This window comes from Glandiceps talaboti, chromosome 6, assembly GCF_964340395.1.
Source record: "Glandiceps talaboti chromosome 6, keGlaTala1.1, whole genome shotgun sequence".
NCBI classification, from domain to species: Eukaryota; Metazoa; Hemichordata; class Enteropneusta; family Spengelidae; genus Glandiceps; species Glandiceps talaboti.
This window is the reverse complement of record NC_135554.1, coordinates 25,000,592-25,015,486: the sequence shown is the minus strand read 5'-3', so window position 1 is coordinate 25,015,486 and position 14,895 is coordinate 25,000,592. Positions and strand designations below refer to the sequence as shown.

Genomic DNA, 14,895 nt, shown 5'->3' with positions numbered 1-14,895 from the left:
ATGTGGTCAATTAGCAAATGAAACAGTATACTTTTACACTTGATATGGATGCTATATTAAATGATTGTGATACAAACAAATGCTTTATGTTTATGTCAATAGATGCTATGGGTTGTATTAAACTGCATCTTATTTCGTGATATCAGTCACACTGTGATTTCAACTCATTGTATACATGTAAATTGTGTCTCACTTCATGTTATCAGACACACTGCAATTACTGAGCTATCAGTGAAATATACTTGTGTAAATTTCACTGGTAGTTTACTAATTGCAGTGTGTCTGAGCAATGACCACACAACAACAGTGATTAGTCTGTCTGAAATGGGACACAGTTAAACAATGATTTGTAATACAATGTTTGAAATTTCAGGACAACATATCTATGATAGTGCACTTGTGGTGTGTGTCATGTTCAGTCTCTGGAGAATCTCAAATTTTTTAAAGACGTTTTAAAAATGGAGAATGTGGTAGGATGGAGTTGATTGGCACTTTTTTCTTTAGTTTGTATGGTATGCTGTGACGGGCACCCTCACACATCGGTCAACCCCTCCCGCGAGGAGGGCAGTGAGGGCAGAATGGCACATCGTATCTTACAGTCTATTTCTTCTTTTAAACCCATTTTTTTCAAAATTAAAATATGAATAATATCTGCAAATGGGAGTGTGCTTATTTGAGCCAAGCTGTTTGATAAAAAGACAAATATCAGTGGGGAATAGCGCAATTATGTTGCCATGGTAACAGTAGTGCAATCGTGTTGCCATGGTAATAAAACTCTTTTTGTTTGAATCATCACCAGTATGGATCTACATTTTCTTTATATCCAGGTTTACCCAGTGTATAGTTATCCATAGAACATTGAGTCATTATCTTGCTTTCAGTTCTTAGTTTCTGGTAGAATTTCAAAACGTCCGGATTTGCCCGAACACAGCTTTTTTCAAAGTCTACTACTCTGAGACCCTCTAAGTTCCTGGCTCTTGATAAGGCCACATAGGCTTGTCCACTTTCAAACACTCTTGAAAGTGACATCTCCACACAGTCTAAGGATAAACCCTGTGATGGGAAGAAAGAATACAGAAAATATCAAGATGGGGGTGAAAGTACAACAGTTGCACTTAGCAACAACAATATTAATATCTTTCTGAAACACGGTGGAAGTAAGGATATCTGGTTCATTTGTGTTGAGTAGAGTTGAATCTTGGACTTGACCAACAAATAAGTGCAGTATGCATTCTATTTGTGCAAGAGACAGAATGCAAGTTCAATTCAGTTAAACTACTTACCATATTTTCAATTGCTAATTTTACCAGAGGGTGAACAGATCTATTTCTCAACCCTCATATATTTCTACTGAATCTGTGCAAAAGTTTGACCACAGACGTTGAACTCCCGCTAACGTACATGCAAATTAACTTGTGTGGTACATAAACGGATACATGGGCATGTTTTCAGAAAAATCTGGCTGTATTCATTTGTAAAGAGGTGACATATTTCTATGGTCAGCTGCTGTGAAACAACAGTCAGATGTATGACCAAATCAAATGAGTTATTTACAAATTGTGATTGCCCCTTGCACTGTCCACCCAAATTAAAGTGGCCATAGGGATGAGGATTAGGTATTTATTTTGGATTTACAAAACAATTTTATTATGGCTTCCTACTTGAAAATCAATGTGAAACAACATAGTCCTTGTTGTATAAAATGTGAAAAATTAATAAATGTGTAAAAATTTTGTTATTGTATGTACAATAACAAAATTTTTATACATTTCTTTTCGCATTTTGCAATTTATTGAACTACAAACCCAGACTTGGTCTATGTTGTTTCATATTGATTTTTCAAGTAGGAAGTCAAGATTAAATTGTTTATAAATTAAAAAATCCCTCAAAATAAAGACTTAATCCTCAATCATATGGCCACTGTAAGGTTCCATTCCGCTGAAGTTACCATGTGCCAAAAGAAATATATTCACAGTATGTAGAGAATAAGCGAGAGTCAGTATTTCATATTTGCCTTGAGCAGTTTCGTGGTACATACCTGACTTTTATGTATAGAGATTGCCCATGCTAATTGTAATGGTAACTGTCGTCTCATTAAAAATACACCGCCTAGTTTGATTGGCCACTTCTCAGGACAAATAGTTTCCTCTAGCCCATTCAGAAACCTGATAATTGGCAGACCTAGTAAAAGAATGAGTATTAGAAAAAGTTGTGGTGCAGAGGTGATGAAAGTCAGTTTTAGTGATTTACTGACATCAACTAAAGCAGTGAAATCAACCTTGCCTTTGAACCAGTGTGCCCTCTAATGATAGCCAAATTTTGTTGTTGTGAGTCAAAATGATAAAAATTAGCGTTCCTTGTGAGTCACCACATAGTAAGAGATAGGGGAACACTAAAATTTGGTGCGTCACTAGAAATTGTGTGCGTCAGTGGTGCATCAAATTAGCTTAGAGGGACACTGCTTTGAACAGTGATGAATCTATATATCTAGTCCCTATGGCTCCAAATATAGCACTGGTGAGAGAACCTGGGATTGAATCATGGGCCTTTACATCATGGACAAGAGAAGTCATTTCATAAAAAAAGGGTAACCTTGCATATCATTTGACACTTTCCTACCTTTCTCTCCCTTTGCAAACCCAATAACAACACCCCTAGCACCATTTACCAGTCCTCTGCTGACGTCTAAATTCTTTGTCAACATCACCTGTCAATCATCAAAACCATTGTTTATTTCACTCTGTTTTAGAAAATAACTATTGTCCATGAATTCACAGAGAAATCAAACGTTTATTGTACTTATTTCAAATGCTTTTTACAGATTTTCACTGTCCATTGATAGAATTTTGACCATTCCAGCATCATGATGTACCTCTAAATAATTTTACAGGTAATAAGTGTTAATAACAATATTATAATGATAGAACCCTATGATATACAAGTGCAAGTGTGATGTATTCTGGGTATTTTGCACACGTGCCTGCAGTGTTCTCTGCAGCCATACTTTTACAAGCAAAGCAAGAGTGGGATTCTTTGACATCTGTTTATCCAAAACAGAAAATTTCCATTAAAAAATGATAGTGTGCAATCACACACTTTTTGTGTACAAATGTTTGCATTCTCTTTTGTATATCATTTATATGCAGGTATGCAATAATGTTTACAATATTGCACACTACTATAGATAATTTATTTTAATAGCGTCAGTATCCACAGTTCAACATGTGATCAATGATGCTTATTAAAAGGTATACATGACACTGAAAAAACTGTTACAATTCAGATCAGGTGTTCAGAGTGTTCAAATTACTAGTGATCATTTGTACCACTATAAACTTACCTGGGCACCCTTCTTGATAACTATATTTTGTTTAACAGGGCACTGATTATTAATCAGTCTGGCTAATGCTGGATCACTGTCCATTGCTTCATAGATTTTACGTTCACCTGTAAAACAAATAAGTTGTTGATTTCAAATATTAACAATGGCATTTTCCAAAGCGAAATTTTATTTCCACATTTTTTTACTAAATTGGTTTTGATCAGTATCGTAATAACACTAATGTGAGAAATTTGTATTAAATCATGAGCCATTAACAATGCCAGATTCCAAGATGCAGGCGAGTTGGTCTACGCTAACTTTCATTGAAAGCATTGACTCTCAAACACGGCTCAAAATTAATGATAAGTCCCATGTTCACACCTTACTAATTCTTGTCCTGGGGCTGCCATGATATGTAGCTGCTAGCCCACTTAGGCTACCGTTCATTGTGTGACAATTTAGAAGATGGATGATTTATAGACATGACAGCATTTAGATAACAATGGGGGGGGGGGGGGGGTGTTCATGTTTTCAGTGCAGAAATGCATGTGTGGGACTGCTAGTCACCATCCTTGGGCTACCAATTTCAGAAAGTGTTAGTCTACAGGGACTATGAAATGAAAACAATAATTTCGTTCCCTGTCAAAACAGAGGAATACTATATAGCATAGAGCTATAGAAAAGCAAATACAGATAAATCATTTGTAAATATTTCCTCACCTGTCAATTTTTCCAGTTGCACTACATTAATCTGTTCTACATCTTCCTTATGAGTGCACAGTCTGGTTGCTAAGATACCATCCTTGTCTATTCTGTTTGTTGCTGTGGAAGCAAGCTTTTCAGCCATCTCCTCTGGACATCTTGAGAGTGACAAAGACAATTTTTTTAAAACATCATCCAGAATTTTTTGCATTCACCATGAATAAAATTATAAGTAGAATAAATTGTAAGACGTTTTCTTTCACAACTGGAGTCAGCATTGTGTGGCCATTATGTCATGAAGCGTGAAGCTCCTAATATTATTTATTTCCCATAATGCCCTCACCCCAGTGTACATGCCAAGTTTGCTGATTTCCATAATTCTAGTATTTTAGAGTGGTCACATGATACAGAATTGCTGAAAATGATTTCTCTGGGTCTCCTTAACATAAAGAAATGTAGCTAAGATAAAAACCAGCTGACATAGATTTTGATCCATTAATGCTTACCTTCCAACCCTTATATGTTGTAATACATTGATAAACTCTGTATCTGTCTGTCTCCTGACCTGTCTCAACTCCAAGGTTTGCTGAATACATCTATTCCAGGCTGACGACTGAAATTTAGGGGGAAAAAAGATGTATATGTGACATTTATACACAACTAATTTATCAATAATAATAACAATCACTTTATACTAAAATAAGTTTTTAGAAACTTGTCCATAAGAAGTCCAGAAAGGACCGCCCCTCAATGGTGCAATGTTAATACATGAGGAAACTGAAGTGACTGGGGAATACCTGCATTTCTGTACATAATTACCTGAAAACAGAATCTTCTGGTTTGTCCACTTTTAGTGACTGGTGGAAGCTGGAGAAAATCGCCGCAAAGTATCAACTGAATACCACCAAAAGGTTTTTCAGGTTGTCCACGTACCACTCTGGCTACATGCTATAAACAAAAACAAAAACAAAAACATGCTGTCATTTTCCTAGCAACACACGTTTTGAACTGTCTGTTTTATTACACTAAATCAATTTGTATGTTAGAAAACTTTAAGTGACATAACTTGAGTTTGTCAACTTTTTTTATTGACATGAAATCTTACGTAAAACTGAATATTCATGAGTCTTTAGTGCCCATTCTCTTCAGTGTAAAAAATCACCTCATGAATATTCATTGTGCAACCATTGAATACATTATTTCTGCTAACTCCCATGATGCCATAGCCCATAGCACAGATACCCTATAAAAGCACAATATTAATTTCATGTTTCTCTGAAATCACAAGTAATTGTAGGTGAGGTAAACTCATGAAATGACACTCCAGAACTCATAGTTTATGAAAATCGCTTCAGTTCCTGGAGTGGCGTTCCCCTTTATTATGCAGCAAAAACTGTCCTCCTAAATAAAGAAACATCTACACCAAGTTTATGCCCCTTTGAATGTGCTGGTTTTGCATAGCAAAGTCTTAGTGTATTATTGATGTATTAGCTTTGTTTACTTCTGATAATTTGACCTTCACTCACTAAAATCATAAATGATCATACCTCTAATTTTGTGAAGAAATCAGCATCCAACATAGATACTTCATCAACAATCAAATGTTTACATTTTCTCCACTGTCTTGCTCTAGCTGGTCTTGATGCCAATTCAATGCACTGTTCTAATGGTTGACTTCCAGAACCAATACCTGTATATGTATAAACAAAAGAATTCAACACTCATGGTTGAGGGCGCCCTAATTAAAACCTCAAAGTTTGATGCCTCCTGGTAGATACTGTTGTATAGTCTTGGTAACTGAGCTATAATGACTGATTGAAGATGACACGGTGTCACCTTAGGCACTATTTTGTCACTATGTGATGTGACTGAAATTTGTCTGCACTGCATTTTTCCAAATACTGAAACTAGTGTCTGAAAAGTTTCACCAAATATTTTCTCCTCCTTTCCACTATTTGATAAAGGGATTCTAAAACCTTAGCAAACATTCAAGCATTTTACTTGATGCAATTTTTTATTCAAAGTCATATTCTAGTCTGTACGGTCCACCTGGACAGTGCGCCCTCACACACCAGTCAACCTCTTTCTCTACTGAGTGTGGAGCAACATGACATATCTTACATTATAAAGTCTCTCGTATACAGCATAAAGTATACTCGTACCTGCAAACTGATGAAGAGTTATACCACTGATGTGACAAGCAGCGACCCCTGTACTTGCTGTGGCAAAGGTTGCATCAGGGGGTAATGCACCTATAATTCTCTTCAATAAGAAAGATTTGCCTGTTCCGGCACTACCAGTGAAGAATATGTTTTTGCCTGCTAGCACAGCCTTCAATACTTGACACTGTTCTTGTGATAGTCTGATGGGATTGGACCCTATGAATTTCTTTGGTGCAGACTCTATCTGTAATAATAAGCAAAAAAATTGCATGCTGTATAATTTTTTTTCATATCAAGTTTTCAACAGGAAAATACATGAAATGATAAATAATCAAATTATTAAAAATAATCATTAGAAAAAATTGAGTGATGTAGGTATTCTGTAAGAGACATTAGTTCATCATCATGTTTCACTCTTGTCTGGCTAGAGAGTTGAGACCGTTGAGGGCGCCAAAATGATGTAAGTTACAAGTATAATTTAGTCAACCTCTGAAGTGGAAAATTTGACAATACATTGACCAATGAAAACATTTTACTTATTCTTGTTAATATATGTATTGACTGTAAGTTACGTCTTGTCATTCAGCTCTATCGGACTTCTCAAGTTGGCTGACAGCGTCACAAGACTCCTCTTGCATCATTCAGTAATTCCATTTGTATAACTATGTATTTCATAATTTGTCCATAGAAATTCTGGAGTTATTTTTTTTTCATCTTACCTTGCTGTTCTCTTCATGTAACTCCATTCGGTTTCTTTTCATTCCTTTCTTTTTTCCAGCAGCATAGGGAGTTGTTGCAGTCCCCTTAGCATCAGTTTGTTGATTTCTAATATTACTGACACTTTCAAAGTCCTTTTGAGACAGAGGGCTAATATTATCGAAAGTCTGCGGCAGTTCCGATCTGAGTCGTTGTCGGTCACTCAGACCTCCGATACTTTTATTGATTTCGAGTTTGGTTACGAGACATTTCAGGAACCGTATTAACTGATCAGGTGGGCAGTTTGCAAGCATAATTTGGACTCTATGTTGTGGTAAAAATATTGTAGCTTTTCCATCTTTTACAAAACGTTTATGTAGCTTTATGTCTTGTACTCTGTATTTTGCACAGGTTTTGCCAATTTCAACTTTCAGAATGATGTCTTTGAACTCGTTTCGTCCTAGTATGACGAAGGTGTTACGATGTACTGTGCGCTTAGAGACCGTTCCTGCTGCCGTCATCATTTCCAATGTCACGGTGCATTGTAGTTCACTCATATCCATCTTGAAAATGTTGCTAGAACAGAAGAAATTTACAAAAAAAGTTATAAATTTCAATCATTTTCTTGTACTCAGAGAGCTTTTACTATTTCTTCCATTAAGTGTCCTCGCTAAGAATTGATTTACATTCAAAAATACAAATACATTTGTATAAAATATTTACTGTCACTGTTTAGAAGTTGAAATATATCCAATTTTCCCTCATGATTCCTTAGGGCTGAAATCAACAGTCCAATCATAGACCCTCGATGGTTCAATGTAGGAAAAAAACCTAAATTCTTTTTGTCTGACGACAACTAAAATGGCTCACCCCCAACAAGTAAAAGAATTTCAGTTTTCTATCGCACATTGAACTATTGACCTCACCCCTAAACCAAACTTGTAATTGAATTTAAACAGATCCCCCCCCCCCCGGGAGATCTTATCTTGATGAAAATGTCAATTCTAACTATCAAGTATTATTCATCAAGTAGGTATAATATTAGTAGCAGACGTTTTAAAATCAAATAATAACAGATAGACAAAGAAAGAAGACCCAGGCTGACTTTTCTCTCACTGTGTGAATTTATAGGGCATGGATTTTATTTTATAATTAACTTAGGAAATATTTGTTTATTGTGTTTAACTTTATGAATATGCAATGATCCTAAATAAAACAACACACAGCAGTCTTTGTTACTTGTCTGTGGTTCTATGAATTTGAATACCGGTAGGGTTTGTTTCCGGTTAAAACGACAGAATGAAAAAAGCACAAAAACAGAGAGAGAGACTAAATATCACAACAAACGCTAGAACTATTGAACCTAGAATGTCGGTTACTCATTTGAAACTTGCACCTTGGTATGATTTAAAGGCCCTAAATAACTAAAAGCTGTTTTTAAAAAAAACAGAAATCCTCCTGAGCTTTGAGCAATACATTACATTGTTGTAAACGTGTATTTAAAAATCCCGGCGTTTTTAAATGCCACAAGAAAGCTTGACATGTGTACTTGGGTGTTTCTTTCCAAGAACGCGAAATACAAAATATCAAATTGATCTTTCTATTATATCACTATTATTGTTTTTTAAGATTTTCAAATCAAACAGTTATAAGTACCTTGGTTAACGGGAAAACGATAAAAGAGTCCTGCAACGCAACGGCATGAACGTGATCCCCTGTCCTCAGCTGATGCGATTTGAATGTGTGCGCCTCCATTCAGAACACAATCGACCAATGACCAGCGTTGTTATGAAATGTATTGAAACACAAGCCAATCAGAACAGATTTCATGTCTGACCCATTTCAGTTAATATACTTCCGGGTTATTAGCAAAATCTACAATAACAAACGTGAAATTTAGCAGCATGAAGCTGTCATGAAGATAGCGAGTGTTTGCACTAATTTTGAGACGTAATCGTCGACTGATCATACCGCATTTGTATTTAAAATGACGTCTTTCGGATGGAAGCGGAAAATTGGCGACAGCGTTCAGAAGTCGGCTCTGTCGAAGTTCCAAACAACGGCTGGTGTCGGTGACGACAGCGAAGATGATGAATTCCTCGGCACTGGTGAAATTGATTGGCTCGAGTTGGCACGCATTAAAAAGAAATCCAGAGTTCTTCAAATTGAAGATAATTTAGCGAAAAGTGCGAGACTGAAGCGAGAAGGTGCAACTCTCGCAGAAGCTGAAAGGTAGGTTCTTGTGAAACTGGCTCCCGGGAATCACCGAACCGGCGATAAAGAAGCCCTATGAAAATCACAAAGACATACTGTAGTCCTTCCCAGATACAGTACTGTTGCTGTTTCGCTACGTCACTCTCGGTCCTCCGCTTTGTTTTTCTTTGCAAACCCCCGTATGAAATAAAAAGTAAAACGAAAAATGTTGAGTAAAAAAAACAAAGCATAAAAAAAAATATTTAAAAATATTTAAAAGTACATGTACTACAATCATTGCAGCTAGCCAAGTCCTTCTACCTCCATAATAAGATCAACGCAATATCTATTAATGTTACAGCTTCGTCAGTGTCCATTGCCAACAACTTGAACTGTAGTCCTGCTTGCAGACGGTGCACGGGTCTATATTACTGACACTACCCTAATGGAGGGACAATTGTCAGAATCGAGTCCCGGATTACTCCGTATGCAAGCAGGACTATTTGAACTATTGCTGTGTTTGGCTTTATACATTCATTTTGATATTATGAAAACTATATTAATTGTGCACAAACTTATCTACATTCAGGTTTTATTTTGATTATTTCTCTAGATACTGGGAAGCTATAAAAAGGTGGGATGAAGCTATCGACCTGACACCAGATGATGCAACAATCTATGAGATGAAAGCGCAAGTAAGAACATGTTTTTACTTAGAATGGACTTGCTATAGAACTCTGAACAGTCAGTGCACCCAGTCCTCCCTATCTCCATGGTTCATTCTAAGTCTCTCTAAGGTTGCTGTAATTCAATGAAGTTTCCTACACAGTCCTCTCAGCCTCAACCATACAGTGTACTATAAGTGAGACTAATACATCCATGTCTCGACTAAAACTATGGAGGACCTGACTGTTTGTTATAATGGTTTTGGTACCAAACCTTTTCTATTCGTCATCCGTCATGTTCTCGCTTTTCAAGATGTATTTAATGTATTGTCGTTGAGTCAAAAATGTTTCGATCAAATCATGGTTACAATATTACTTGGATTTAGTTGCTGACTGATCATGGCATGTCTCAGTTCAAACCAATATGTTAATTTGGGACAAAACACACACATACCATTGTCCTACAATGAAACCAAAGGGATTGCTAAAAAATAATATGAAAGAGCTTTGGTTGTGGATGCAGTGCTGATTGTAGAGTTTGAAAAGTCCTAGTTCATGTTAAAATAACACAAAATGTACTTTATAGACTCAAATATTAGACAAGTCTCAGGTAATACTTAGCTCTCAGATTAATCAGTTATTTACATTTGCTTCTGATCATTACTTAGAAACATTTTTTTGTTATTGTTGGCCTACAAAGCAACAAAGTGAATTTTTTGCTTGGATGACATCAGCCAAGACTCAGCAACGGATTTATATTGAATACAGATATTCATGATTCTAATTCTGATTCCTCTCTAGGCCTTGATGGAGTTGTCTGAAGTCTTCCCTGCTGTACAGACAGCGGAGAAAGCTGTCTGTTTAAATCCAAGATGGTGGATAGCTCATCAAACACTAGGGAGGGCGCTGTTAGGTCTCGGTGAAATAACGATGGTAAGTTGGTAGATAACTAAGATCAACATGTAAATTTTGTGGGTGAAAATGGTCTTGAGATGAGAAGTCTTGGGGGGGGATTTTATGCTTTACACTCTTTGAAGTGTAAACTAATATAGTTACATGAATCTGAAAATGTCACAAGCAAATAACACACCATAGAATTATTGTTGTGTCAATTACATATGCAAATGAGAAAATCTGATTAAAGATCTATTAATTTCATATGCAAATTACACACCATAGAATTTTATCATTTACATATGCAAATGAGAATTCCTGATCATAGATCTCTTAAATTCATATGCAGATTAGATCTCAGTTGTAGCTGTCAATCACACATGTATTTGTGAATATTACAATTATAGCTGTCAGTTTCATATGCAAATGAGAATTTCATAATTATAGATTTTCCAATTACATATGCAAATTAGCTATCTAAGAGTACTACTGGTATGCATGTTTACATGTAAAATATAGACATTTCTTTCCATCGTTGTTCCTTTCAGGCACTCAGAAGTTTTGCTAAAGCACTTCACTTGAATCCAGTAGAACAGGAAGTGTGGCAAGATGACTTGATGTGGGCCAGGGATCTGAAAAAGCGAAATGAAGAAAACCTAATTGCAGAACAAACTGAAAATAATGAGTCAGAGAAAGAGAACATTGATACAATGGAAGACAAAGTTATTCATTTATCAAAACAGATTGTAAAAGCAAGGTGACATGAATGTGTCCACAAATAGTTTTATATCAAACCATGACTCATATCAAACATAAGATAAGGTTAGAATGGTGAACAAATATTTGTATTCAAGTGCACCTAGGGAGTCAAATTAGAGGTAGTTTAGGGATAGGAATAGGGTTAGACCCCCTAAGATAGTGCTGATTTGAATCAACCACTAAAAATGACAACTGTTGTATGATTGAACAAGAGATTGGTGATTGACAACTTTGAGTATCAAAGACGTATCATTAAATCAAAATTTGATTTAGTCTGTAAGGAACACCATGATGGGGCGCCCTCAATCCTCCCACAGGTGAGAGTGAGGGCAGAGTGACACAATGTATCTTACAATCTATGTTGTATGTTGTGATTTTAATGCATTCAAAAATAATTTACTTGGTATTACTATCAGAGAGAATGTATTGGCAAGCTAGAAGAGAACATTTATTCTGGCTGACATGAGAATGACAATACCATAATACAATTTTTTAATTTATTCAGTGATCAATTTTAAATTGTTGTATACAACAAAACTTTCACATTTTGGTAAAACTTATTTTATAGGAGCTTTAATGTGTATCTTAGAAGTGACCATGTACAATAAAAAGTGATATATATACGCAAGGTATTTCGTTACTGTCCATATTCATACTACATTCAAATGAAGCATACATCTTGTCACACATTTATTACCAATTCGACCTGCAATTTATTATCGACAGTAACTAGCGCCAAATGAATTTCAAAGGGAAAAACAAAAGAATGTGATGCATGAGGGCGCTCTATACATGGGCATCGTGTTAATTCTGTTCATGTTCACATTATACAGTCCGTCATAGACCTATGATTCCATTAAAAAACAACATATTGTCACATCCGTTACCAATTACTCTTGCAATTTTATTTCTATAGAACCGTTAGGTCGCAGTTACCATAAGTCATTAAAAATCGCAAAACTGATCATGGAATTAAATTATGGCTTGCCACGTACACCCGAAATAGACCATTGGGCAAAGGTTATTTAAAACATATGTCAACAGAAGTCATATAAACATTGCTAGGGGTCGTTGGCACTGTACGTATCTACATAACTCAGTCTTATATTTGGGTTAGAGTATACTAAAACGTGGCCATGCAGAGTTGATAAAACAATGGCTGCTGTCGTACCAAGTCTGAGTTGGATACACAAGTCAGTACGTGGAGAATCACCATCACCAAGGTAACAAACTTACACAAACTTTTGTTTAATTTTTCAATCCATTTTTGGCATCACTAGTTGCCTAGTATGTCAAAAATATTACGATTCCCGTGACTAGCATATTAGTGTGACTAAAACACCATAGATTACAGAGAACTTTTTAACTCACTCACTGAAAGTCAATGAAATTGGTAAGCGTTTGCATTTATAATTACATGCCATACTAGTATACAGTTAGTTCTTGCGTATACCTGAAATGTATATATAACCGCCATGGAATTCGAAAGTGGGTTATACTTCCATGGTTCTTGTAAAATAGACACACCTGACCACGAACCTGTCAACTATTAATAGTATGATTCAATAAACAATTTTATATCTTATTATTATAACCAATTGTATGACAATTCATTTGATGTCAACTAAATTTGTATGTCGTTGTCATAGAAACGTCCGAGCATATGTAAATGTCAGTCAGAACATTTGATGTTAACTATAAGCCTGTATATCGTTGTCATGGCAATGTCCTAAACTGACATATACTTACGTTTGAAGATGACGTCGACATAGCCAAGTCACCCAGGGCTCGTGGTAGAAATTCCACAAATGAAAACAATGTACAATAACTGATGTCCATTTATGGTATATCAATTTTCCAGAGTTAACACCCGACTGACTGGTTATGGTGTTATTCAAACTGCAATGAAATCAGAAATGTAAATTTATTAGTTGAGTTTGAAATTTCATTTATACGAACATACTGTCAAACATTTTAGCGCAGTAAATAAGATGACGCCTGGCGCAATTCGTAGAAAGCAATCTAATGGTTGTAGAATCACATTTGTTTCCTCTCGTGTATTAATTTTATATAATGCAGACAGGGACACGCCATTGCACGTCTTGGAAATACGGTTTATGTTTTTGGTGGAAGCAGTGCCAAGCTAGAGGTAATACGACACATCTTTCACAATACCACCACTGAACACATATATGTAAATAAACACGTTACTATTGTTAGCATCAGGGCAAAGTTTCCACAAATATTTTACACCGTGCATCATTATGACAAAGGGTTATTGTTATATCTATCACAAATCTAAAACTGAAGCAGACCAAAAATATTTTGATTATGTTAGCCTGTATACAAAGGCAGTGACTTAAATCCATACTGTTCCAACACCACGTCAAAATCTAAGTTAGCGTCTGTGATCAGGCACTTTTTATGCACATCAATAATTCTTTAGGCTGATTCTTACTACTCGGATACTTTTAGAAGGGATGGTATGGCGGCCCTACATCTATAAGTATCTATACATTACATTCTAAATTAACTCCAGACAGTTGGGAAACATCCCAAAACTAGCTGAAGGCCCTGATCTGAATTTTTGGATAACAAAACTGAATTTTTAAATCATCTATTATGGTCCGTTATTCCTAACTGGGAATTTAGAATGTTCAACCTCTGTTACAGAAAACTATTGCAATATTTTCTTCTACTTCTAACAAATGGGGATGAGGTGGAATGTTGTGAATAACTACACGAATTCGAAACGATAAGCTCATTATTGATTTCTCTCATTGTTTATTTCTTTTCATTCCTGCAAGGCTTCTACAAACAATGTACAGACGAAAAACACCGATGGCAACATCTTATTTTACAACGACCTCTACCAATTAAAACGTAAGTTGTCACAGTAACAGGGTATTTTGTTTGTTCATACATTAAACAACCATGGCGACGAGAGACATTTTGATCTTACATGGCTTACAAGGATAAGATTTCACTTCAATGTTCCCATGAAAAATATTTACCGGGGTGTTTGAAAACACAATGACACCATATGCAACGAAATGGTCTTGTCAGTTGTTACTAGCAACAGTTGCCAGTTCTAGTCATGTCGATGGTCTGTGGGGTCATTATGACAACCTGTGTCTGGTAAATAATGTACGTAAATAACTACCCGGTGTTAACAGTAAAAATGCTGTACTCCACATGGGCTCAGACTACCATGTACAATCTATAATGTTCAGAGACCACGGGCGATATACATTCCCTGTGGTAATCTATGGAATATACTACAGCATGGATATAGTATATTTGAAATACAATACAAAGTAAAAACCCGTATCATACGTATAGGTATTTCTAATAAAGCCTAAAAGTCTCTGAGGAGAAAAAATATATGTCTGTCCGTGACTTTTTGGACCGCAGCCCAAAGTCTTTGACCATTGCTTTCAGGCTTGATATATGTACTCTTCGGGAACGACATCGTCACCATAGTTACTAAGTCTTTGGTTTA

At 35.9% G+C, this 14,895-nt stretch overlaps 3 protein-coding genes across 3 annotated transcripts in view; 2 read left to right on the top strand and 1 right to left on the bottom strand.

Annotated features, from left to right (window-relative positions):
• Positions 1-375: 375 nt before the first annotated feature.
• On the bottom strand, positions 376-8,607 carry LOC144436625 (ATP-dependent DNA helicase PIF1-like). Its single transcript, XM_078125451.1, has 11 exons — positions 8,539-8,607; positions 6,906-7,458; positions 6,187-6,430; positions 5,572-5,714; positions 4,844-4,972; positions 4,531-4,637; positions 4,043-4,182; positions 3,341-3,447; positions 2,620-2,707; positions 2,039-2,181; positions 376-1,053 (listed from the first exon to the last, which is right to left on the bottom strand). The coding sequence occupies exons 2-11, from the start codon at positions 7,443-7,445 to the stop codon at positions 793-795; spliced, it is 1,902 nt and encodes a 633-aa protein (XP_077981577.1). The 5' UTR covers positions 7,446-7,458; positions 8,539-8,607; the 3' UTR covers positions 376-792.
• A 162-nt stretch (positions 8,608-8,769) lies between these two features.
• Positions 8,770-11,983, top strand: LOC144436722 (tetratricopeptide repeat protein 33-like). The gene is made up of 4 exons (XM_078125576.1): positions 8,770-9,114; positions 9,689-9,770; positions 10,542-10,673; positions 11,183-11,983. Exons 1-4 carry the CDS (start codon positions 8,870-8,872, stop codon positions 11,393-11,395), a joined length of 672 nt encoding a protein of 223 aa, XP_077981702.1. The 5' UTR covers positions 8,770-8,869; the 3' UTR covers positions 11,396-11,983.
• Positions 11,984-12,548: 565 nt separating this feature from the next.
• Positions 12,549-14,895, top strand: part of LOC144437012 (uncharacterized) — a 10,502-nt gene continuing 8,155 nt past the window's right edge. The window contains exon 1 of the mRNA XM_078125880.1: positions 12,549-12,616. Within this exon, the coding sequence (XP_077982006.1) occupies positions 12,549-12,616 (68 nt within the window). The remainder of the gene's footprint in view (positions 12,617-14,895) is intronic.